The sequence below is a fragment of the Protopterus annectens genome, chromosome 9.part0 (genome assembly GCF_019279795.1).
Source record: "Protopterus annectens isolate FY-2018-M chromosome 9.part0, PAN1.0, whole genome shotgun sequence".
In the NCBI taxonomy this organism is placed as follows: Eukaryota; Metazoa; Chordata; order Ceratodontiformes; family Protopteridae; genus Protopterus; species Protopterus annectens.
Genome location: NC_056743.1, coordinates 885,934,888 through 885,958,485, shown reverse-complemented (window position 1 = coordinate 885,958,485; position 23,598 = coordinate 885,934,888). Strand labels below are relative to the sequence as shown.

At 40.0% G+C, this 23,598-nt stretch overlaps 1 protein-coding gene and 1 long non-coding RNA gene across 2 annotated transcripts in view; one reads left to right on the top strand and one right to left on the bottom strand.

The window, feature by feature from the left end:
* The window catches only part of LOC122811642, a 304,142-nt gene that overhangs the window by 10,306 nt on the left and 270,238 nt on the right, over positions 1–23,598 (bottom strand). The window lies entirely within an intron of this gene.
* Positions 1–23,598, top strand: part of NDUFA4L2 (NDUFA4 mitochondrial complex associated like 2) — a 143,175-nt gene that overhangs the window by 79,047 nt on the left and 40,530 nt on the right. Inside the window, exon 2 of the mRNA XM_044083622.1 lies at positions 21,715–21,803. Within this exon, the coding sequence (XP_043939557.1) occupies positions 21,715–21,803 (89 nt within the window). The remainder of the gene's footprint in view (positions 1–21,714; positions 21,804–23,598) is intronic.

The following is a 23,598-nucleotide window of genomic DNA, read 5'->3' as shown; positions in this document are numbered from 1 at the left end:
GATTGATGCTGGATAGTTGTATATGCGGTCAGAACCTGTGTATATGTTAATTGATAGGGTGGTTCCAATCAATTTAGGCTTTTAAGTCCTATATAGTGGTTGGTTTTGAAAGTGGTATTGATTTGCTGCAAATTTACCTGATTTATTATAGCATTGTTCGAATTTTGATTTTGATGCCTGGAAGTCAGTAAGGATGGGAGTGCCACAAAATAGTCAGGGGAGGAGGTAAGTAGTGGCAAGTATAGCTTTAGTTGTGTGCAGAGAACGTTTTTGGCTCTGTAAAGCATCCCTGGTTTGGGGGAAGTTTCTTTTTTTGACGCAATTCTGTATATGCAGGTCAAATTTAAGATCATCTTATCTTCCACCATCATCCCTAATAATCTGCCATGATAAGTGACATCACTGGCTGTATTATTAAGACAGTGAATTTTAAATGTTATTTTTCATGAGAGGGATATGAGGGAAAAGTAGTAGTTTTTTGTTAATTTTGTGGGTTGGGCATGGGTTGTGAGTTTCAAAGCCATGTTTCAGTGTTCTTGAGTAATTTTTTGGATATTGGTCATGTCAGATGTGCATGATTGTGTGGAGTCATCTATGTATTGTATTAGGGAGGCCTGTTGTGGGGATGTGTGGAGAGTGTTGAGAATGCTAAAAGAAGAGAGGACCAAGGACAGAGCCTTGTCGTACACCGGTATTGACTGGGAGGTATGGAGAGGGGGTGGAGTGCCATTTTACTGACTGATACTTATTGGGAAGGTAGCATTTGAACCATAGAAAGGTGGGCTGAGATAGACTTGGTGAGGATATTTGAAGTAGAAGCTTGCTGTGACAAACCATATTGAAGGCTTTAAACAAGTCTAGAAATAAGGAGGGGACAAGTTTGCCATTATCTCTAGCTGTATTGATAGTATCTGTAAATGTTAGAAGTGCAGTGGCAGTACTATGGGAATGACGGAAGTGGTATTGTGTGGGGGTTAGGAGTTCCTCCTGCTGGGGATAGCTTAGCAATTGTTTTTAAATTCATTTTTCAAGCATTTTCAAGATGAGGATAGGTCTGCTGTAGGTTTAAAGTTAGTAATGTCTGTTGAAGTTCGTCCTTTGTGATGAGGGATAATGTTGTGATTTTGTTCCAGAGGGGGAATGTGGGATTTCTGGATTGACCTATTTATAAGGATTGAGACAGGATAAGCGATTCTATTGGCTGATATTTTAATGTAGTCGCTTGGAAGGTCATCAACTGAAATAGAGCATGGTTTGAGTTTAAAAGTAGTTTTATAGGATGTGGGTGCAGGTTTGAAGGCAGATATGGTGAAATGCAGCTGTTGGGCAGGTTTGGAATTAGATGTTGGGGAATCCTAGGTTAGAAATGCTATACTATCTATAATATATAACATTAAGTATCCTGTTTTTTTGCTTATTTTTTTGAGTTATTTATAACACTTTGTCTACTGCATACTTTTCTAGCTAGTTTCACTGTGTGTGTGGTATTAACTGGAAAACATAACTTTTATTAAGCATCTGTTTGGGCTGTTTGATTCTGAGCTCCTGCCAAGGAGTGTGTCATATAACTTGTTTGCAGTTAGAAGCTTTCTCTAGAGGCTCCTTTATCTGTTTTAAAACTTTCATTTAAAGGCTCACTGCTGCTTTTCTGCTGTGAGAAACATTTCTGTAGTTTGTTTCTACCGAAGTAGTGTGGGTATTTGTAGCATTTTCCATCTTCAGGCTTGTGTATGGGCCTAGTGTTTGTGGAGGCTGTGTGTCTGAGCACATGTTCAAGGACATCTTAGCCAAAGCCATTAGGCATTTCAGTGAGAGGGGATTGTTTATGGTCATTGGCTGACTTGGGTCACCTGGACATAATTGGTGGCTTTGCAGTTGCCCACCCCTACTGTAAATCCTCCCAGTCTAGTGTTATTACCTCATTCTACCTAATATAGGGAGAACATTTGAGAAGGCCAATCCACTTAGTTTCTGCTCCTGCCTTTCTTGTGGGTAGTCTAGTCCGGGTACATATTTGCCGTGTCCAGGACTGTTTGTGGGTTTCTGAGCCCCCAAGCCTTTCTGTGTTGGAGAGAAGCCTTCTAGCTTAATTTTGTTTCTTAGAACTAGCCAGTTTTTTAGTTTCAGCACTCGTCTGTTTCTTTGAGCTCAGCACTTGTTCAAAACTCATAAGCACTAAATAAGCTACAAATTACTACAGCACTCAACTTTCCTCACTTGTCTAGAGAAAACAGTTTATAGTACTTAATAAGTAAGCACCTATCCAGGCATGTCTAAGGGTCAGCTCCCGGGTGTTTTCTCCTGTCGACCTGATGAATCTGGGCATCTTGGCAATTGCCTCATGTACACACACACCCCTCTCCTCCTACCAGCCAACACTACAACCTGTGAGAGATGCACTTATATAGTCAAACTGGAAGCAAAGCTCTCTTCACCCAAGACTGGACTAGACAATCAAGAGGAGAAGGTAAACACTTGCACCACACCACACTCATCACATAGTCCTTCAAAACCTACACCACCCAAACACACCCTTACATTCGTGAATGCTCTCAGTAAAAACCTGCCCAAGCAACAGGGATCTCCAAAGCAGAAACACAAGCAACCTCCAACCCCCAAAACAACCCAAGTGATATATGGCCCAAAAACTCAGTGTGCCACTCAACCACAGCCTATAAGGCATAACAACGTAGCCAACATTCTAGTCATAGGTGACTCTATAGTCAGGCACACTGATGTTCCACTCACCAGGCTAAACAAGGAGAAAGTTACTGTCAGCTGCCTGTCAGGTGCCAGGATCTGCCACATAATAAATGCACTCAGGTCACTCCACAACAAGTACAAATATGACTCTGTCATTGTCCATGTTGGTGTGAATGACCTGAGATGTACCTCCCTGGGCTAGATGAAAAGGGACATGGGGGAGCTGTCCGATTTTGTAGCCCAGGCAGGCATGACCCTAGCCCTGAGTAGCATCCTGCCATCACCCAGAATGATACCACAGTACAAGGGCAAAATGATTGACTTCAACAATTGGCTAAGCTTCTGGTGTCATTCTAAGGGGATCCAGTATCTGTCTGCCTGGGATGACATGATCGACAAACCAAGATGCTTTGCCAAAGATGGCCTGCACCTGTCACTCCTGGGATTCTGGATACTGGCTAAGGCTCTAGCCACCCCTATAGTGCCTTTTTTAGGCAAGGTTCAAATGAAAAATTCACCACCGTAACAGGTACAAGCAAGCAAAATCTGAGGGTATTGCTACTCAATGCGAGAAGTCTAAATCTCAAAATGCACTCACGCGAGGCACTCCTTAAAATGGAGAACATCGACATCTGTGCAGTGACAGAGACCTGGTTCAAGGCTCCAGAGAGTAACCCTGCATTACCAGGCTATAATTCATACCACACCTTTCGGCCACCTAACCTGGACCGAAACACTAAAGGCGGAGGCATGTCCATATTAAGGATATCCACACCTCCAGGCTAGTTGCTCAGCATAATGCATCCGAGATTATCCAAGTGCAACTAACTCTGGGCAAGACCGCAATCCAAACCGTTGCTTGCTACACATCCACCACCATGCCCCAGGATTCCCACTCCTCATTTCTTGATACACTGGAAAATATTAGGGTACAACCTAACATCCTAATAATGGGCAATTTCAACTACCCCACCATTAACTGGGAAAACTACTCATGTACCAACTCTTGTGCTCAAAGTTTTCTGGAATTCATAATTTCCAGTGCCTTGGATCAACTTATCCACACCACCACCAGGGGCAGCAATATCCTAGACCTGGTCATTACCAACATGGGTAACCAGTGCTCCACACCAGAGGTAATTTCCTCGTTGGTCAGATCCGACCACAAGCTAATCACCCTAGACATCCCTCCCCCACCCCCCATTAGGGAGACCACCGTAAAAAAATTCTCCAAAGCCAACTTCACGCTTCTTAAGACAGACGTGGCAAACTTCATGACACCCATGCTGACGGACAATTGAGGTATGACTGCTGAATCCTACACAAATGCACTTTATAAGCACTTACACAAGTGCATGGATCGTGCAATCTCTAACAGAACCAAGATGCTATCCTCCAAAAAAAGGAAGCCAATCTGGTGGCCCCCTGCCATAAACAAACTCTACAACAGATGAAAGAAACTGTTGCAAAAAAAGAGGAAAATCCCATGATTGGAGGAGCTCCCTGGTCAGCCTCAGTAAGAAGCCGAGATCCCTCATAAAATCCTCCAAAGCTAGTTATGAAAACAAAATCTCCACTGACTCTAAAGACAACCACAAAGCATTCTATAGCTATGTCAAGAATCTCAATGGCAACACTCAGATCTGCTCTGAGTTACAGCACAAGGGCACTAAATATACAGAACCAACTGATATTGCCAACATCCTGGCAGATAGGTTCAGTTCTAACTTTACCCCCCTCTCATCTCCTAAAGGGCCCATCTCTATACCGGAAGAATGCAAAGTTCCTGTAATCACGGCTGCATAGGCAAAAAAAAACCACTCTCCAAATCCAAGAACACAGAATCCATGGAACCTACATGAACTGGCACCCCTCCTAAGTACCATGTTCAATCATAGCCTCACCTCAGGCTATGTGCCCACTGAATGGTGCACAGCGACGGTTATCCCACTCCACAAAGGGGGAGCCAACACGGACCACAGAAACTACCACCCCATTAGCCTGACGAGCCTGGTCTGCAAGGCTATGGAACATATCATCATGGAACTTATAAACAACGACATTGGTAATTTCCAAACTCTGGATCCACCCCAGTTCAGGTTTGTAAAAGGCAGATCACATCTCCTAAACCTATTAGACTTATTTGAAGCGATCACCAAAGCCGTAGATGAGGGTAAGGTGGTTCACACAGCCTATCTAGATCTCACCAAGGCTTTCGACACCATCCCCCACTCTGGGATTATAGATAAACTCACTAAACTCGGTATAAATCCCTATGTCACAAGATGGGTTGCCAACTGGTTCACTGACAGAACCCACACTGTAAAAGTAGCAGACTCCAAATCCAACTTCAGACCAGTGACAAGTGGAGTACAACAGGGTTCAGTCCTAGGTCCTCTCCTGTTTGGTATCTGCTTCTCTGAAGTACAGGTGAACACAGAAGGTCTTTGGCTAATGAAGTTCACAGATGACTGCAAACTAGGAGCCATAATCAAAACTCCAAAAGGTGTGGACATCCTACAAAAGGGCCTCACTGAGACAGATGCCTGGTGTCAAAGCCATGGCCTCAAGCTCAATGCCAAAAAGTACATTGTCTTCCCTTGTGGTAAAAACTCTGTACCCATGAACTACCACATAGGCGGTTGTCTACTTTACACCGAAAGTGTGATAAGAGACCTTGGGACACAGGTGGACAGTAGTCTCTCCTTTGATAATCACATCGCCACAGTAGTCAGGAAATCCTTCCACGTGGCACACCTCATCACAAAATGTTTCGCATCCAGGAAAAAAGAGGTCATTGTTCCCCTCTACTCATCCCTCATTAGACCCATTATAGAGTACAATGCCCCTTTTGGTATGTACCTCACAAGGTATCTACAACAACTGGAAAGGCCACAGAAATACCTCACAAAGAGGATTACCGGCCTCAAACAGATGCCCTATGCAGACTATCTCAAACAACTGCAGCTTTACTCCATCGCATATCACCTACTCCGAGCCGATCTCTGCCTAACATACAAAGTTATGTCAAACCCAGAGCTTTTGGACATGCTCCACTTAAAGAAATCCCAATCCCTCCGAGCTACATGCTCTAGGGACCTAAACCTTGTCACCACAATAAACAGAATATGCTGGAGGGATAGATTCCTGTCCCAGAGATTTCCCATACTCTGGAACAAACTACCTATCTATATCAAACAAAGCTCCTCATTAGCACTCTTCAAGAAAAATCTTGATGATTGGATGGGAAATAGGAAATTCACCACAGGGATCACTTCTGTGGCTGTGCTCAACAGTTGCACAGGCAAATAATTTTCTTGGGTGGCGAAAGCCAGGGTACCTTTTGGCTAGGCTTATAGGCCCTAGGGCCAATAGCCTAGTACCTACCTACCTATAAAATATCAGTTCAATTATATTGCAGACTTGACTGGTGAGTTTTTGGGAGAGGGGAAGGGTTAAATTTTTTGCCAGGATGTAAGATTTATTCAATGGCTGACCAGAATTATTTATGGTTGTGTTTACTATTGTTCTGAATGTTATTATATTATAGGTTTTTGTCTTCGTTTATTTTTTTTTTAGTACAGCTGCAGTCAGAGCATTCTGACGTTTTCGAGATATTGTGGTGTTTTATGTTTTTGCCATTCTTTCCAAGCCTTTTCTCTATCCTGCATTAGCATTCTACTCCTTTTGGACAGCCACATTGCATTATTTGTGATTAGTCTCTTCCTTCTTACAGCTGCAAGGCTATTTTGAAAATTGTATTGAATTCATTTACAGCATCATCTAGGGGGAGGGTGGGTTTGGAATGTTCCAGTTGATAGTGTAATAATGAATATTTCTAGGTTAAACTTAGGTTGCATGTTTTATAAATATGCTGTTAAGTGGATGTGCAAGATGTCTGATTGTATAGATTGGGAGATGATTAGTGAGTCTGGCATTTTACCTGTGGTCATGAATTTGCTAGGCTCTTGTAATAGGATCCAATCTAATAAGGAATTTGATGTCTTGCTAAAATGTATGGAGCTATCAATTAGAAGTCTGAAACCATAGAAGTTCATATCAGATGTAGGGGAGTTAGAGGCTATGTCCAACCAATTCATATAGATGTCACTCAGTCGCATTTTTTGTTGTGGTATTGTTATGGATATACAATGTAGGATATCTTACAGTGTCACCGTATTGTCGCCAGGATGGATATAAAGGACAGTAGTACCTATTTGCTTATTTTCAGTAAAGTAATAGAAAGCTCTACTGAATTAGAATTTTGGTATTGGTTTATTGCAGAGGAAGTGTGGTAGCTGCTGGGAAATTATTAAAGCAATACCACCACCTTTCCTCTATGTACAGCCATTATGGATGTTGAAATAGCTGGGAGGTGTAATTTCAGAGTATTTTAATCCAAATTTCAGTTGCAGTGAGAATATCAGGCTTGTGTTTGATAATCCAGACATCAGGTTCAATAGTTTTATTTATTATGCTTCTAATATTTATAGTGACAAAAGTTGAGTAGTGTGTCAAAGAGAGTTGGTTTGATGGTGGTTTTTGACAGGTGGGGCCACAGCCTAGTTGAAATGGAGTTAATCAGTCTGTATTGGGGTAAAGGTAGGTGTGGTCATTAAATAGTTTTGGTGCGATGTTTGGAGAGTTTAGGGAGGAAGTATGGCTAGATGGTTGGGAGAGAGTTGAAGAGATGTTGACACCTATTAAATGAGTCATGGTAGGACAAGAGATGGCTCAATAGGAGGAAAAAAGCAGATAAGCTGGAGGGTAGTATGATTACATAAAGGGATCTATATTTTATTTGTGGTAGAGAATAGGACTCAAGAAGGAAGCAAGAAGTTGCAGGGCTGTAGTATATGTAGTGGTGGTGGAGTCTGAAAGTTGATAGAATGCAGGTAGAAAGAAAGTATTTTCTTTGAAGGAAGAAAATTAGGTTGTCCTGATATCTTCTCTTATGTTTCTGAAATGTAAAAAATAGAGGGGTTGGAAAAATATAGTATGAGAATGTAGTTGGAATTAGGTTGTAGTGAGGGTTAATTTGGGGGAAAGAAAACAAAATGTAGAATAATAGATACTGTTGGATATGGGTCTGAGTATGAATGGATAGAGTGCAAAGCAGTATGGGAGGCAGAAGGGTTGTTAGGAGTGATGTTAAATGTTTGATGGAAGTTGGGAAATAGGAACTAGAAACAGGAGTAATTGTATGATAGCAGTAACGTTGTTTGGTGAGGGTTAGGGAATTGCTGTCACAGGTAAAATGTGCACATTGGAAGTGTAATTGTAGAGTAAGAGGAGATGGATGGAGGTTGTGGTTAGGGAAGGAGAACAATGTAAAGTCAAGTATAGCAGGCTTCCCACCCTCAGTTCAATTTATAGCCAGTACAAAGCAACTAAGGAGACACAAAGTAGAATGGGTTTTCTGGGTTTTCTTTCATTTACTGAATGCAGAAACCCAGAAGCTAGGGAGACTAAGTAGCTGGCATGTGCAGTGTAATCTATTGGTCAATCGAAAGGGCAATGGCCAACTTAGTAAGTGGTCCTAAGAATGCAAGGACAACTCCTTTGGATGGGAGGGGAATTTCACATCCACTTTCCAGCACAGGGCAGGTAAATATTTGAACAGTTAAAGTTAATGCACAACAAGGCTCTTTATGTTAAATTTGCTTACTTTGCACAATGAAAAAATTCCCAGTGAAAACTTTCAGGAGTTGGGCTTTAGGGCAGAGCTCCTGCAGTATTGGGGTCAGATGTAGTAACCTCAGGCTCTACACAATAAAGAAAGACGGCAACTGAGTGGAAGTAGAGACCAAGGCTTAGTTAAGATGCTTGGATATTATAAATGAAGAATTTCCTTTTGGCTGTGACATCCTACAAAATGTAAATAATTTCAGCACTTGAATCAACCTGAGAAGAAAATAAAAGAAAAAAATGTCTACTGTGAGCAGTTTGACTGAACATGATGACAATATCCATTTCTGGAAGGAATACTGTGTAAGATTGTAACTTTCTTGTTGCAAATGTAATGTGAATGAAGATAGGAGGAGGATCATATTTCTCTTGGGTGGAGCTGACCTCTACAGGTTAATGAGAAGTCTTTTGACTCCTGAATACCCCATTGAAAAGACCCATTCCACATGCACATGGTATTACAAAATAAGTTTATTTCCTGACTGTCCACAGGCTGAACAGCAATTATCCAGAGCTGAGTGTAGGAAGAGTAATTAAATGTAAGGAAATCCTTTCAGCTGAACAAGAAAAGTAGCTTTTTTTCATTTCTTCAACTATTTTTCATACTGACACTGAATATTGCAATCCTTTATTAGATAGTATGCATAGCCTGAATCTGCAGAAAGTTAACCCAATTCTAGTACAAATGAAGGCAAAAAGGCAAGCATAATATTTTAACTGTTATGAACAAAATAAAGTTCAGCATAAAATAAGCTGTGATGATGTTTGGTATTGCCAGCTATGCCAGGAGAAGGAGGGCAGTGGATGTGTAACATATGCCAACATAGCTAGCTGGAGCTTTATAAAGAATTATATGCCATTTGTATATCAAACTGATTTGTACAGGTGCTTGTGTTGAAAATGTATTTGAAAAGCTGCTTCTGTTAAAAATGTACCAACGGTGGGTCCTGCTGGACAGAAAAGAAATAAACCTGTAGGTCAGACTGTGTTGTAACTGTTGAAATGAGTATACTGTAACAGAGGATACTGGAAGAGAAGAGGTTAATCTCAGTCCAGCTAACTTTGATAAATAGTCTGAGATTTAATTACCTGGTTTAGGCCATAATATCTTACAGTTCTGACTACAGACGGAGACAAAATGTCTGTGAAAACCAGGAGTAGGAATCCTATTAAGTTGTCCTTAGGGGTGAACTAACTCCTACCCTGGAAGAGTGGTAGTTTTTGAAATGGTTTTATAGCTTCCAGATGCTATAACATATCTTATCAAAGGTGTGTGTGTGTGTGTGTGTGTGTGTGTGTGTGTGTGTGTGTGTGTGTGTGTGTGTGTGTGTGTAGTAACATATGTGCGAGATTCTGGCTCATTTTCTAGTAAAGGGTATAGTGTGGGAACCAGAAGTCAGGTGGCCATGTGTATGTGATGTCTTTCTGTAATCTAGCACTGAAATTATGTTTTTAATACTAGATGAAGAAGTCTCAGGGCAGTCTGTTTGTGAAACCTGACAAAAGGACTATCACTCACCTACATCATCTTGCGTACACTCTATTAAGTGAACTAGGAGACATTAATTCTTTAGAGCAGTCAAGAGAACATAATGAGATTAGTTAAGTATTGTTTTTCTGCATCTGTGTGACTCTTTCCATCTGTGTTATTTTTAATATTTCCTGTGGATGAAACTCTGGTGTTTATTCTAAATAGATATTTAGTATTTTAATGTTTTTATCATTTTTTAAATATATTTAAAATTTTTATTGTGGCTGGCCTTTAGAGAATATTTTATCCTTTGAGAGTACCTATATATCTGATGACACTGTGTACGCGCCTGAAAGCCTTGTTTGGCTAACATTACCATTGCTATTAGTATTAATTTTACTCAGTATAATTGGGTACACGTGTAAGAGCCTTAAAGTAGCTGGCTGGTGGCAATTAATATACCTTATAATCTAGGCAGAGGGAGGCATAGCTGGTAGATCTGTGCCAGCCTTTCCCATGTGTGTGTGTGTGTGTGTGTGTGTGTGTGTGTGTGTGTGTGTGTGTGTGTGTGTGTGTGTGTCAGCTACTTGGAACAACAGAGCACTGGTTTCACAGAGAGGATGGTGGATGACCTGGCTTGGAACACTAGGCAACTTTACAGCTGTGTCAGTGGGATTGATACTCCTTGATCACTGGCCCAGAGGAGGGAAATCACATAAGCAAATAACAGTTTTGCAACTGTCTGATCTTACATTGTACAGAAAACCATATTAAACTAGTAGTTGGGAGGGTGGCCTAATGGTTAAGGTGTTTGCCTTACAAACACAAGGTGCAAGGTTTGAATCTCACAAGGGATAATTGGCTAGGCTTAAAAAAATGGCTCACAAGGGCAGTTATCTTTAACCGCTTGCTCAGAGGTGACCTATGCCTGACATACAAGGCCATGTCAAACCCAGATTTGATGAACATGCTTCATCTCAAAAAATCTAGATCCCTCAGAGCCACAAGGGCGTGAGACTTAAACCTCGACACGGTTATTAATAGGACGTGCTGGAGGGATAGATTCATCACCCAAAGACTCCCTATGCTGTGGAACAAAATCCCAGTTTATGTGAGGCAGAGCACCTCGCTGGCCTTGTTCAAGAGGAATCTTGACCAATGGATGGGAGATCGCAGATACACCCCAGGGGTTACCTCAGTGTCACTGCTCGACAGAGGCACAGCTAAATAATGGGCATAGTTTCTCCAAACTAAAGGGGTGGCGTAAGCCACAAAACTACGGGCTAGGCTTATAAATGCCCTCGGGCAGATAGCCTAGTATGAACCTATGAACCTATGAACCTAGAAGCTGCCGATTTGAAAGTTGCTCATAAGAAACAAGAAAATATTCCCTTTGATCATAGTTAAAGGTATTAGGCTAAATCTAAAGAGGCAAAGATAGCTGAAAAAAAATCACAAACTTGGAAGAAATAAAACAAGTGCATTATAAAAGTATAACTCCAGAAGTACATACTAAACATGGTACTGTATTTGAAGAAAGAATGGGTATGTTAAAAGGAACCACAGCCAGTATCAAGCTGATGCCAGACTTCCATACATGGATTACTTCCTTATTTTAATGCTAAGGCATTAAGTTACCAATTCCAGAAAAGCCTGCAGACTTAGACACACCTGATCAAGTACTGGTGTTATATATTTTGGACAATGCATCAGTGCAAATTGATCAAATAAAATACTTGCCTGCCAAAGCTGTAATTATTCCCAAAATGTATTAATCTGTCTTAATTGCATATATGTGTGTGGGGGGAACTGTAATCCTGATGCCTGAAATTGGGAAAAGGGGTCTCTTGCCAATTCCTCTCAAGTGTAACAACCCCAGAGTTAGTAAAGCAGTTAGCAGTAGGGAGTGTATGGACTTCATCCCCGCATGGGGGTACAGAGCAGAGTCCATCTGCAGAAAAAAAATACTTGAGTGTCTGTCTTTTTTGGTTTTGGGTGGCTACAACTTTAGGCATCAAAACTGTGAAGGGGCCCCTAAAAGGCTGCACTAAAATAACTGAGCTAAGATTTATGCCAAGTTGGTCCAGAAGACTCAAGTAGACTCAAATCAGTAGCTCAAACAGGTAGCACACTCACTCTTGGTGCAGGAAGATCAGAAATCTGTAAGTTCTGTTCTCACACCAGGCAGTTGGATAAATTTCCCAATACTGACACTGAAATGCAGAAAAAGGGGTGGCTGCATTTCCCAAGTATACCTTCCTTCTGATAAGAAGCTAAACTGAGGTTCTGTCTCCCTTAGTTGGTGTAGTTCAGGTGGATGTAAAAGAACTTAAGGTGCTTCCATGATGCACTGGCCAGATTTCTCCAAGATGGCATAAACACTACCTCTGTCTGTCTTGAAGAGAGGCTATTGGCATGGTGGGAATAACCTGGTCAACAAAATGTAAATAAGAGTTTAGCATAAAATGTCAGATAGGTGTATATTCTGTTGATCTAGAGCAGAACCATAGCCAAGGTCATCTGGTAGCTTGTACATCTCTCTCATCAGAAGCCCCTCGCCCCAACTCACAGTATGTGTAGAGCACCACAAAAGAAAAAAAAAAACAGCTAACTGCTCTGCAACTGTAGTAAATCGCTTGGTACAAATGTGCCAAGTGGCCTGTTACAGATTAAGTCCCGCACATAAAACATTTTCAATGCTGCAGCTCTGACCACAAATACAGAGTCAGCATTCACTTTTGAATGTTGGTATTGCATATCCACACCACTGACATCTGCCAATCCACCCCTAAGATGTTGCACCCAGGGTAGCTACCCCCTCCACCTCACCCTAGCAACACCTCTGGTCTAGAGTTACAACTCCTCTGTATGATCACATCATCATTGTGGAATATTCAAAATAAAGGTCTTACTAATATATCCGTAGAGGTCTGATATGGTTCAAGATTTGCAAAGGGAAGTAAAGATATGGATGGAAGTAAAACAAAATAGTAAATTGATAGTGAATACATCTTTACACCCCTGGGGATGACCTGAAAAGTTAGTGTAAATGTATGTAAACTGCATTTAGTGAGTTCCTTGGAACAAATACTCCTAATTTTGATAGATCCTCATTAAAAACTTGATTTGATGCGTGTGCCATTAATTCAGCAACTTTACATGCAAGTACCAAGAATTTGAGACAACATTTTACATGCGTGGTACTCCAGAAGTGATAGGATCTGACAATGTATCTTATTTAGTCAGTGTGAGATCTGTAGTCTTAGGTCCATAAGTTAGTACTCGGCTAACTGCCTTCCCGGGCCATTTTAAGTCCAGCCAGTTACTCCATGTAAGAATCTACCCCTACACCTTATATCTGTAAGGTAAACACCTTAGCCATTATGCCAACCTCCCACCCTAAAAATAAGTGGTTATGTCTGGGCTAGAACCCTGAACACCACTACACAAGCTAATTGCCCTAGTCCTTTGAGCCACAAAAGGAATGGCATTGTCCTGTAATTACTGTACCTTTCATGCTTCATTTACTGGCCTGGCCAGGAGGGCTGAACAGACTTTGTAAAAATGTATGAAGAAAATGGAAGGTGAGGTTGTGGATTAAGACTGACATGGTTCTTGGTTCACCTGATGAATTACTCCTGAAATGATGGCAGGTTTGTCTTCTTTAAAAGTGCTTATATCACAAAGATTGACCTCTACATTTGACTTGGTTCTGCTGGATTTAAAAATAGAGAGGAGATTAGGCTCGTAGACAAATGTTTGAGTAACATAAAAACTGAAAAGTTTTAGACTTAGAAATAATGTCTAGTTTAGGAGCTATAATCCTTTTAGGATTCTTGGAGTCACTGGAAGTTGTTTGGTGTCCTGTGTCTTATAGTGCGCGGTCATTGTTTACTGCATGTAAGTAAGGAGGCACGCCAGTCAAATCAGATCAAGATTCCAAAAGAATGAGCCAGTATGTAAACTTCAGAAAGAGAAACACAATAATGTGAACACAATAATGTGAATAAGCAGAGAGGTTCCCAGATCTGTTACTAGACCCACTTTTATATACCGATGCAGCTTGCATTAGGGAAACCACTCACTGTGTGTGAAATGACCAAAGACACTGAAGGACTTTTACATGTACCAGTTATTACAAAAGGTAGGTATTCATCAGAATTTCCAGACTGGCCTGTTGCTCCCACCTAGATGCTCCACCTGAGAGATGAAATCCCTCTGCTTGTCTAAAAGACTGCTTGAAATAGTGTGAAACTTTATGCTTTCCAGACAGCGCTAGAATGTACTCTGAATTCATTAATGACCTGGTATTCTTCCAAGACCTGGTTAGTTAGAAAATAACAATGAAGGCTTGAAAGGGTACCCAAAGGCTTTTCACATTAGAAAGGCTATAGAATGAAGGTATATAACGTCAAATGTTTTTAAAATGTGTGTTGCAGAACGTTCTCTTCCTAAACATACTTTAAACCATACCTCTCAACCTCTTAGTGCAAGAAATCTGGACGAAGCCAAAAGTAACAGGGAACAAATGTTCAAAAATCGGGGACAGAGTTTAAATATTGTCCTTACAAACTTAGAAAGCTGATAGATTAACAGGTTTTGTGTTAACATACATTTCCATGAAGGATATGCTTTAAACATTGTGTTAGCAAAAAAGTAGGAGCTCAGAGCTCTCTGAACTTGTAATTACTATATTGTTCAGTCTGAGATTTTTTTTTTCTGCTTCAAGTTGATTTTGGGCAATCGCTACCCTCTCACTTCTTTCTCTTTCCTTTGGTGCTGTACTTGTCTGTAGCTGCTATTTGTTCTCATTCAAGATGTTTAAATGTTTTATTCTAGCTTAGAGCTGCCTGTATGCATTTATCTCTGCTTCTCTGTTTTTAAAGGACAAAATCTCCAAAAACGTGTTTTCATCATTTCTTGATCATTTCTGCAGTACATTCCTGCATTCCCCTTAATGATTTTTTTCTAAATTGTTAAAAGCTATAATGGTTTTAGGGGGAAGCAGTGTGTTGCACAATTTAATTATAATCATCAATGTTTTCATCTCCCTGATGCAATTTTATTTTCATGGGGACATAACTGCCCCCTGGTGAGAAGAACATTTAACATGGTAATATATCTCCACATATCTTTAAGAGTATTTTTAGTGAGTTCCTCTAACTTTGTTATTGCCATTTATTACATGACATTTTAAATTACATTTTAATGTTAGGTTTGAAAGAGTAGCTTATTTACTTATTTAATGTTTTTGTTCAAACTCAAGAATTGTAGCTACAAGTCACTATTTTTACCTGTTCTGTGAAGTTAATTATCAGTCCGTGACAACTGAATTACTTACTTTTAAACATTTTATTTCCCAGCTGTTTTTTTAAGGTTGTCAAGTCTGAAATACATCTCTGCCTGCTAAGCTACATGGCATATCCTACAGCAGATGGAAAGCACAATGCCAAAAATCTGTGTGCTATCAGCATAAAATATCAAATTTGCAGCAGTTCCAAAAATTGCCAGTAGCGGTTTGTGCATGATTGCTGTACAGTGGGGAGTGGTATTTTGCACTTCCCCAATGTAGTGTGATCTCAGAATTAGTATATTTAAGTAGCATAAGGTGTGGGGGTGCAGTCCCCATGTGTAAAAAAAAAAAAAAAGATTTTAATTTTTTTTAGTTGGTTTCATTGTTTTGGTTTTCAGTCTTTTGTGATTCATATTTTGGGATTCAAGGCTTTGTATTTTCAATCTACTGTAGGTGAAGGCCTGCGTGACACCCTTGGAGTTCACAAAAAAAAAATCAGAATGGTGTGTAGAGAAACAACTTTGGGAAACTGTTATGCTTTGAATGTAGTACTTATAAAGTTGGATCAAAGGCAAGTAAAACCACTTTGTGAAGGAGAAAAATAGTTCACGTTAGGGAAGAGATGTCCTTTAAATGATATGTAGCTTAGAAGAGCATTTCCTTCTGCATTTATTCAGCACTATGTAAACTGGCAGTGCAATCTCCCCAGCTGTTACAGATTGTAAGAATAGAACAAGATCATCTCTATAACTCTGCTGTGTTCGCGTTTCTGTATGCCTCGGTCAGGCATTCTTAAGTTACCTCAGTATCTTTTGAAACCACCTCTTTTCCTTTATAAGCTGATATACTGGTCCTCTGCTTTCTTTGTGAAAAATTCCTGGAAGTGCCCTTGATTAGGCAAGGCAGAAACTGTGCCCTCATTTTTTTTCCCACAAAACTCATGAAATGCTAATCCTCTTTACTATGTTGACTTCTTTACATCACTTTAATGCTGCTTATCAGATATGTTTCCTCTCACAGTAAACATTAAGTTCTTTTATTCTATTTTCATGCATTCTTAATACAAAACCTTTACCATTTGAATTGGCCTGCTGTAGATGCTGTCTTATTCCTGCCGTTGCAGATGTGCATAAGTAAATTGCGCATCTCCTTAAATGAAAAGAAAGAGCTAACAGTTTCCCTCTTTTGATATATTGATCCCCTAACCCATTTTTATTGGTTAAGCATCAGCAGTCACAAAAGCCTTTTCAAGACTCACCTTGGTCTGGTTAAGTGACTTACTCTGAGCCTTATGTCATGAAATGGGCTGGTTCTATAGTGCAGAGAACTTATGCTTGGCTGTAGTTCAAATGACCCAGGACTGATTAGCAACCTAAATGACAGAGGGGCCATCTGATTGGCTGATGCCACCTCACCCATTCTACTGCATTGTTGGCATGAGCAAAGGTGTCCCCACCAAGCGTCTTGTCTGTGCACTGTATCCAGGTCTGAACACATGCATGGAAACATGCATAGGTCATTGTGCCAGTGCTTTGGAAGTAGGTACATGTCAGATCAGGACTGAAGCTTAACAACTCCTGGGCTTAACCATCTGTGTTTTGTAGCCAACTCCCTGATCTGTGCAGCCCAGCATCACTCTGTGTTCCTTGTTATGTCATATTGCTAGCTTAAAGTTAGCAAATCTGATATGTTGTCTTTTAGGCCCCTTTCCATTGCCCCACATCAATCTGTATTTGATGTCAATTATTTTGTTCTATTTATTGAATCCATCATGCCAAACATTCCTTTACCCTTTGTCAAATCCCTTCATTCAGCTTCCCTACTATCACATCCCTCTCATATGCCAACCGTACCACTCAACTGTCCAGATTTTCACAGACTGTCCAGATTTCTGCCTCATAATTTGTCTGTTCCTCATAAACATTCTGTTTTCTGGCAAATCGTGGAGGACTGAAGTCATTAAATACTGATATACATTTGAGTTTCAGACTTCATATCCTTCAAAAATGTATGCTAACACTAGTCCTGTTATTCTAGCAGCTTTCAAACTCTAAGAGCAATATTTAAAATCTGCCAATATTTTTAGGCCTTTGTCCCCCCCCAATATTTTAGGCTTTGTCCAGATTTATTGTGCTATCAATGCTGTAGATTTATGTGTCTTGTTCAATCACTTTTCTTTCAGTGTTCTACTGTCATAATGAAATGAAAAAGGAATAGTCTATGCTCAATTCTGTAGTAACCATTGTTTGCATTTCTTTATCTGAGTATATTCCATTTCATTTTATACTTGGTGTATTGTATACATTTTTAATTTTTTTATTGTACTGTATAAATTGTCATACAAGTTTTTACCTTAAATGTTTCAGTAGCACAAGGATGGTTAAAGCTTATTTCACTACATGTACTCCTTATCCATATTTAGGGTGGGGTGAAGGGGCAGCAGCCCCTAGTGCAAATGGTTAGGGATTGCAGTCGACAGATGTTGATCAATCTTCACTGTATTACAGCATCCCTGAATGCCAGTTGATATTGCATTTAGTCAGAATCACAAAGACCTGGCATTTTAACAGGGGTGTGTACACTTTTTACATCCACTGTACCTAGAAATGTGCCTTTTTTGGGGGGACTGGGGGGTATTTGACGTACCTACCCCTTAAACAAATGTAAGCAAAAAATCATTCCCATTACCATTTAGCAGTACCACTGTAACCCATGCTAATAAAAAAAAACAGTGAAAGGGTGTTAATCCGGTTTTACACAATAATTCCAATAAAAAAGAGAATAAATAACAGAAAGCTGAAAGCAAGCTCTCAAGTAAAATGTTTATTCATGCTAGTAAAAAAACTTTTCACCAAACTGGCTTCTTCAGGCGAATACAAAATCTAAAAACAATTTCCTTTATTTTATACAAGACTATTAAGTCACATGATCACACCTGCTCATTCAGAACATGTAAAAAGGTTTCAAAGTAAAAGCTCCATTTAAACCAGGTGGCGAGTGTGCTCTGAACCGGAGGATCCACTTCATGTCTTCATTCTCGGTCAAGAGCTTAATCTCTCCACCTCTCTGTGGTAAATACAACACTTTCACAATCAAAAAACAAAAATAATGTTCTTCATTTGTTTCTAAAATATGCTTATACAAAGCACTTTTAGTTACTTTAGATCGTATATCACTTAAATGGTTGTTTATTCAGTCCCTTAATCTTCTAACCCATACTAGTGTCCTTTAAATGTTTTTACATGATTTTTTTTTTTTTTGGCTCCTGCTACAGCTGTTTGCCATCAGCCAAGCCCCAGAGCCACTCCCCCACCTTTAATTCCAAGTTCCCCAGCAGATATCTGGCTTACCTCTTATGGAGTGTAGCAAATAAAGTGTACAGGCCTTAGTGTAAGTGACCAGTGTAGTGGGCAAAATAGAGATGAAGGAATTATGGCATGGCCCCATTCTGATAAAATGGAAATGAGGGAATCGCAGCACAACTCCATCCTGACATAATGGAGATGAGGGAATCACAGCACGGCTGCATCCTAACAGAACGGAGATGAGGGAATCGCTGCACAACTCCATCCTGACATAATGGAGATGAGGGAATCACAGCACGGCTGCATCCTAACAGAACGGAGATGAGGGAATCGCTGCACAACTCCATCCTGACATAATGGAGATGAGGGAATCACAGCACGGCTGCATCCTAACAGAACGGAGATGAGGGAATTGCTGCATAGCTCCATCCTGACATAATGGAGATGAGGGAATCACAGCACAGCTGCATCCTAACAGAACGGAGATGAGGGAATCGCTGCATAGCTCCATCCTGACATAATGGAGATGAAGGAATCACAGCACGGCTGCATCCTAACAGAACGGAGATGAGGGAATTGCTGCATAGCTCCATCCTGACATAATGGAGATGAGGGAATCACAGCACGGCTGCATCCTAACAGAACGGAGATGAGGGAATTGCTGCATAGCTCCATCCTGACATAATGGAGATGAGGGAATCACAGCACGGCTGCATCCTAACAGAATGGAGATGAGGGAATCGCTGCATAGCTCCATCCTGACATAATGGAGATGAGGGAATCACAGCACGGCTGCATCCTAACAGAACAGAGATGAGGGAATCGCTGCATAGCTCCATCCTGACATAATGGAGATGAGGGAATCACAGCACGGCTGCATCCTAACAGAACAGTGATGAGGGAATTACTGCATAGCTCCATCCTGACATAATGGAGATGAGGGAATCACAGCACGGCTGCATCCTAACAGAACAGTGATGAGGGAATTACTGCATAGCTCCATCCTGACAGCTGCAAGGGTTTTTTGTATGAACTATGTACTGTCCTGTCCAATACCTGATGTACATTACATATGCACATGCTGTTAGAGCATTCGTCTTCATTTCCACCATGGGTTGCTAGTCCTTGGGTAAAAAATCTCACCTGAACTGGCAAACTATGGCTCTACCCTATCCCACCCCCAGCCAACTTGTCAGGGATGAAGCTGACTAACTAAACCCCAGTTATCAAGACTGTAATTAGGGCTCCATCCCAGTGTGCCATGAATCCAGTACTTTTAATGAGATTCGTTAGTTACTGATACCCATAGAAGTACAAGTAAGTAAGTGTATAAATACAGTTTCCTGATTTTTTCAAGGACTCCCTCTCTAAGCTACAGATACTTCATTGTAGTGATAGCCAGGTTACTAGAGTCATTTTAATCCTGGAACAAAGTGTGTGTACTCTTTTTATGTTTGTATTGCTTTTTGGAATAAGCCTTAGCAATGTAATGTTAGAACTGACTTTATGGAACTATAACATCTTAAGACAGTGCCTTTCAGAATTTATTTTCATATTTCTTCTCCTTCATATTTCTTCTCCGTCATATAACTTCTTAAGTGTTGACTGATGTTGCAGTTCTAGTGATACTGTTACATCCCAAATATGTTGTATGGCACCAAACAGTAAGTGTTTTTTCCTATGTAATAAAACATGTAACTTAGACTAAAAAAGTCTGGGAGTGATGATTAATAAAATCCTTGGCAGGACTGACCCATTTGTGATTAATTTTGTACTTCCTTTTTCTACAGCACTGCATCATTCCAAGAAACTCAGACCAAGTCATCCTAGGCAAATGGGTAATGCCCTGTGGCTGTTTTAGACATGTAGGCCTTCTCCCTGTATAATGGTTACAGGTAGCATCATTCTGTACGGTTGTGGGTCTTGGAACATGGGGACCTCTAAGGTGCAGCTACAAGGCAGTAAAGTATATAAATACAAAACGTTATAAAACAGTGAGTTTGACTGCAGGCCAGCTTGTAAACTGGTAGCAGTACTCTCCTTGAATTATCACATTTGTGATTTTTTTTTTGACTAGGTATGGGTATGACACTTATTCATAATAAACTGCATAATAGTATACATGATCTCAGAGTTGCATTGTGTTAAAACGTGGAAAACATGCCTTCCATCCGTAACTGTTTATAACTGAAAAAGGTCAGATAAGAATGTTAAGGGGGACATGAGACCAGTCCGGGACCATAATTTGATTCATTGTATACCTACCACTAAATCACCTCTTGGCATTAATTGAATACCTGTCCTTATTTTGAAAAAAAAAAAAAAATAGTAGTCAAGTTAATACAGAACCCAGTGAAAAAAAAAAACGTGAAACTCTGCCTCTAAATCATGACATTGATGGCCAACCTGGCAGAGCTTTCACTCAAATCAAAGGTAAAATGAATGAGGACTAAGTATCAGGCAGTTCATCTTCCTTGTGCAGAATGTGAAAGGATGCTGATGTATATATCTTACTTTGCCCTCGCTGCCCTCTCTTTGTTTTATTTTGTCCCTTCTTTCTTCATTTCTGAAGAAGATAGTGATTTGCATGAATGAAATGAAAAAAAGCTTCATATTTTCAAAGTATTTTTATGAAGTCCCCATGTTCTCCAGAAATGTAAAATGTAAATTGAGGCGTATGAGAACCTTCAGCAGTGAGTAGTAATAGCTCAAGCTGTTATTCTTGGCTGCAGTGATCCTTTCCATTTTTGATCCTTGGGAGAGGAAATGTTTCTTGTCAACTTCACAGAACTGTAACTTGTGACGTGTTTTCTTTCCCCTTGAGGAAGGCAACTGGGTTTCGGTCAGTCCTAAGATAGAGCAGTTTATATGTCATGCTATTACTGGCCTCCAGACTCTACAACAAAGCTTACTTCTACAGGAATAAATGCACGTAGCAAATATGAAAATGAATTCAGCTTCATTTTACTTTCATTCTTTCATGTTCTCCTCCTGCCTGAAGAAATGTACTTAAAAGCTAATTTGCATTCTGAGAGATGAGCAATTTCTGATTCTGAAGCACATTTCTTTTTAGCACTAGCCATTTTTTTTCAGTTGGTCACTCAATCTGACAGGTACACTGAGTTGTTGAGCCCTGCTGTTGGATTACTGTGCCTTTTTAAACTGTAAATCTAGTGATGTGTCAGCCCTCTTTTTTTTCAGCCGTCACTGTCGCTGATAAATATTCATTTCACTTGTATGTTTTTTTTTTCTAGCTTATTCCACTGTTTGGCTTCATCGGCCTTGGACTAGGCAGTGCCGCACTATACCTCGTGAGACTTGCAGTGTTTGACCCTTCTGTTAGGTATGGAGCTGCAATTCATATTTCAAATCACTGTTTGCATATTTATGATCAGCTATGATTAGCAATGTGGGCTTGCAAGAGGGAGGGGTACTACCGACAAATATGTTTCTCAGCCCTTCATCACCTGTGGAACAGACAGCTTATGCTATTTGTGAAGATCATCTCTAGTGTTAGCAGGGTATATTAGTGATGGAAGACAAAATGTGTCCATGCCTCTTAAATGTGCAGATTTTTGCAGAATGACCACTTTATTTTTCTGTCATATTTTAGTTCTGTTCATCATAAAATTTGAAGTTTTCTGGCAAAACAGCGAGGACTGAATTCACTAAATAATAAAAAAAAATGATTTTCAGAAAATGTATGGTAACACAAAACCATTCGTGCTAGCAAGCTTCTAAGTTTATATGAGCAATATTTAATATTTGTCCCTATTTTGGGGCCTTTGCGCTCTCATTTATTTTTGGCTTTGTCCAAATTTGTTGTGCTAAGGGGTTGAGAGGTATGCATGTGTTAAGTAGGGCACAAGGGTAAAGCTAAAATTAAAGTGACAGTATAACTATATCTCGCTCCTTTTTTAAATTTTTTTCTGTGCTTCTGAAACAAAGTCTGCTGGGGGGGTGAGGAGAACTGACACTGACATCCTAGGATGTGCTATCCTTTTTCTGGTGGAGGGTAGCTGCCATGTCAGTAAACAATGCAGCCTATAAACGCACAAATGTCAATCAGGCCAACAGATGGTTCTGAATGACACGTGCATACACAAAGGGGTCATACTTTGGATGGAGGGTAAACTTCCATCCTTCGGTACCATACCCAGTTTATTCCATAGCTGCCTGTAGTGGAGCAGACACCCAAGTAGTTCTGTCACAAGTCTCCCGTACATCAGTACATAGTGTCCAGGCCTTGTGGCCATCTAGGGACACTGACTCCACATACACAGGATTATAGACATTAATATTTACCCAGATTTTCTTAAAAGTGTGTTAAAATGCAGACTGCTGAATGGATGAAGGGTATTTATTCCAGATTATGGAGATCTGTAGTGAAATAAATTCCTTTCTCACATTTGTCTTAAAGCTTTTAATAATGTATTTCAAGTTATGTCTGCAGGTTTTATTTGATTTAAACAATTCCAGATTTAATGGAATCTCAGCCATCATTCTGCAATGCTTTATATGCAAATATTAAGTGCCTTCAAAGGTACCTATAGTACAGAGAATAAAGATCTAGGTTCTTACACCTTTCCATATAGGACAGATTAACATTTTTTATTATCTTGTAAACCTCCTTTAGATAGACTGTCTTAATGAAGCAGTTATCTGTAAATATAAGAAGAGTTATTAAATGTCAGGATTGGCTGAATGCATGTCAGAGACTGGACAGAGTCCCTTTCTTAACAACAAACTTACTTATTTCATAGCATTGTTATTGCAGTGCGTTGATGTTTGGAAAATGAGAATTTCTCTCTTATGTAATCCCATGTTTGTATATTCGAACACCACACTTAGGGTTGTGGGCTTCAGTATGATGGTCTCTATAATAGTTGCCTTACCAATGAATAATTACTTTGCATTTATCTGTGCTAAACTTAATTTCTGTTTTAGATGTCCATCTGTAATTTATGAAAAGTAATTCTTTATTGTGTCAAAGTCTACTTTACTAGAAATGACAAATCCAACTTTGCAGTCATCTGCACTTTTACTTAACCATGACCTATTTTTCGGGCTGTTAGTAAAGATTACCTTAAACACTACACCGTGTACGGACTTCTGTGGTATACCGCAGTAAACTAATG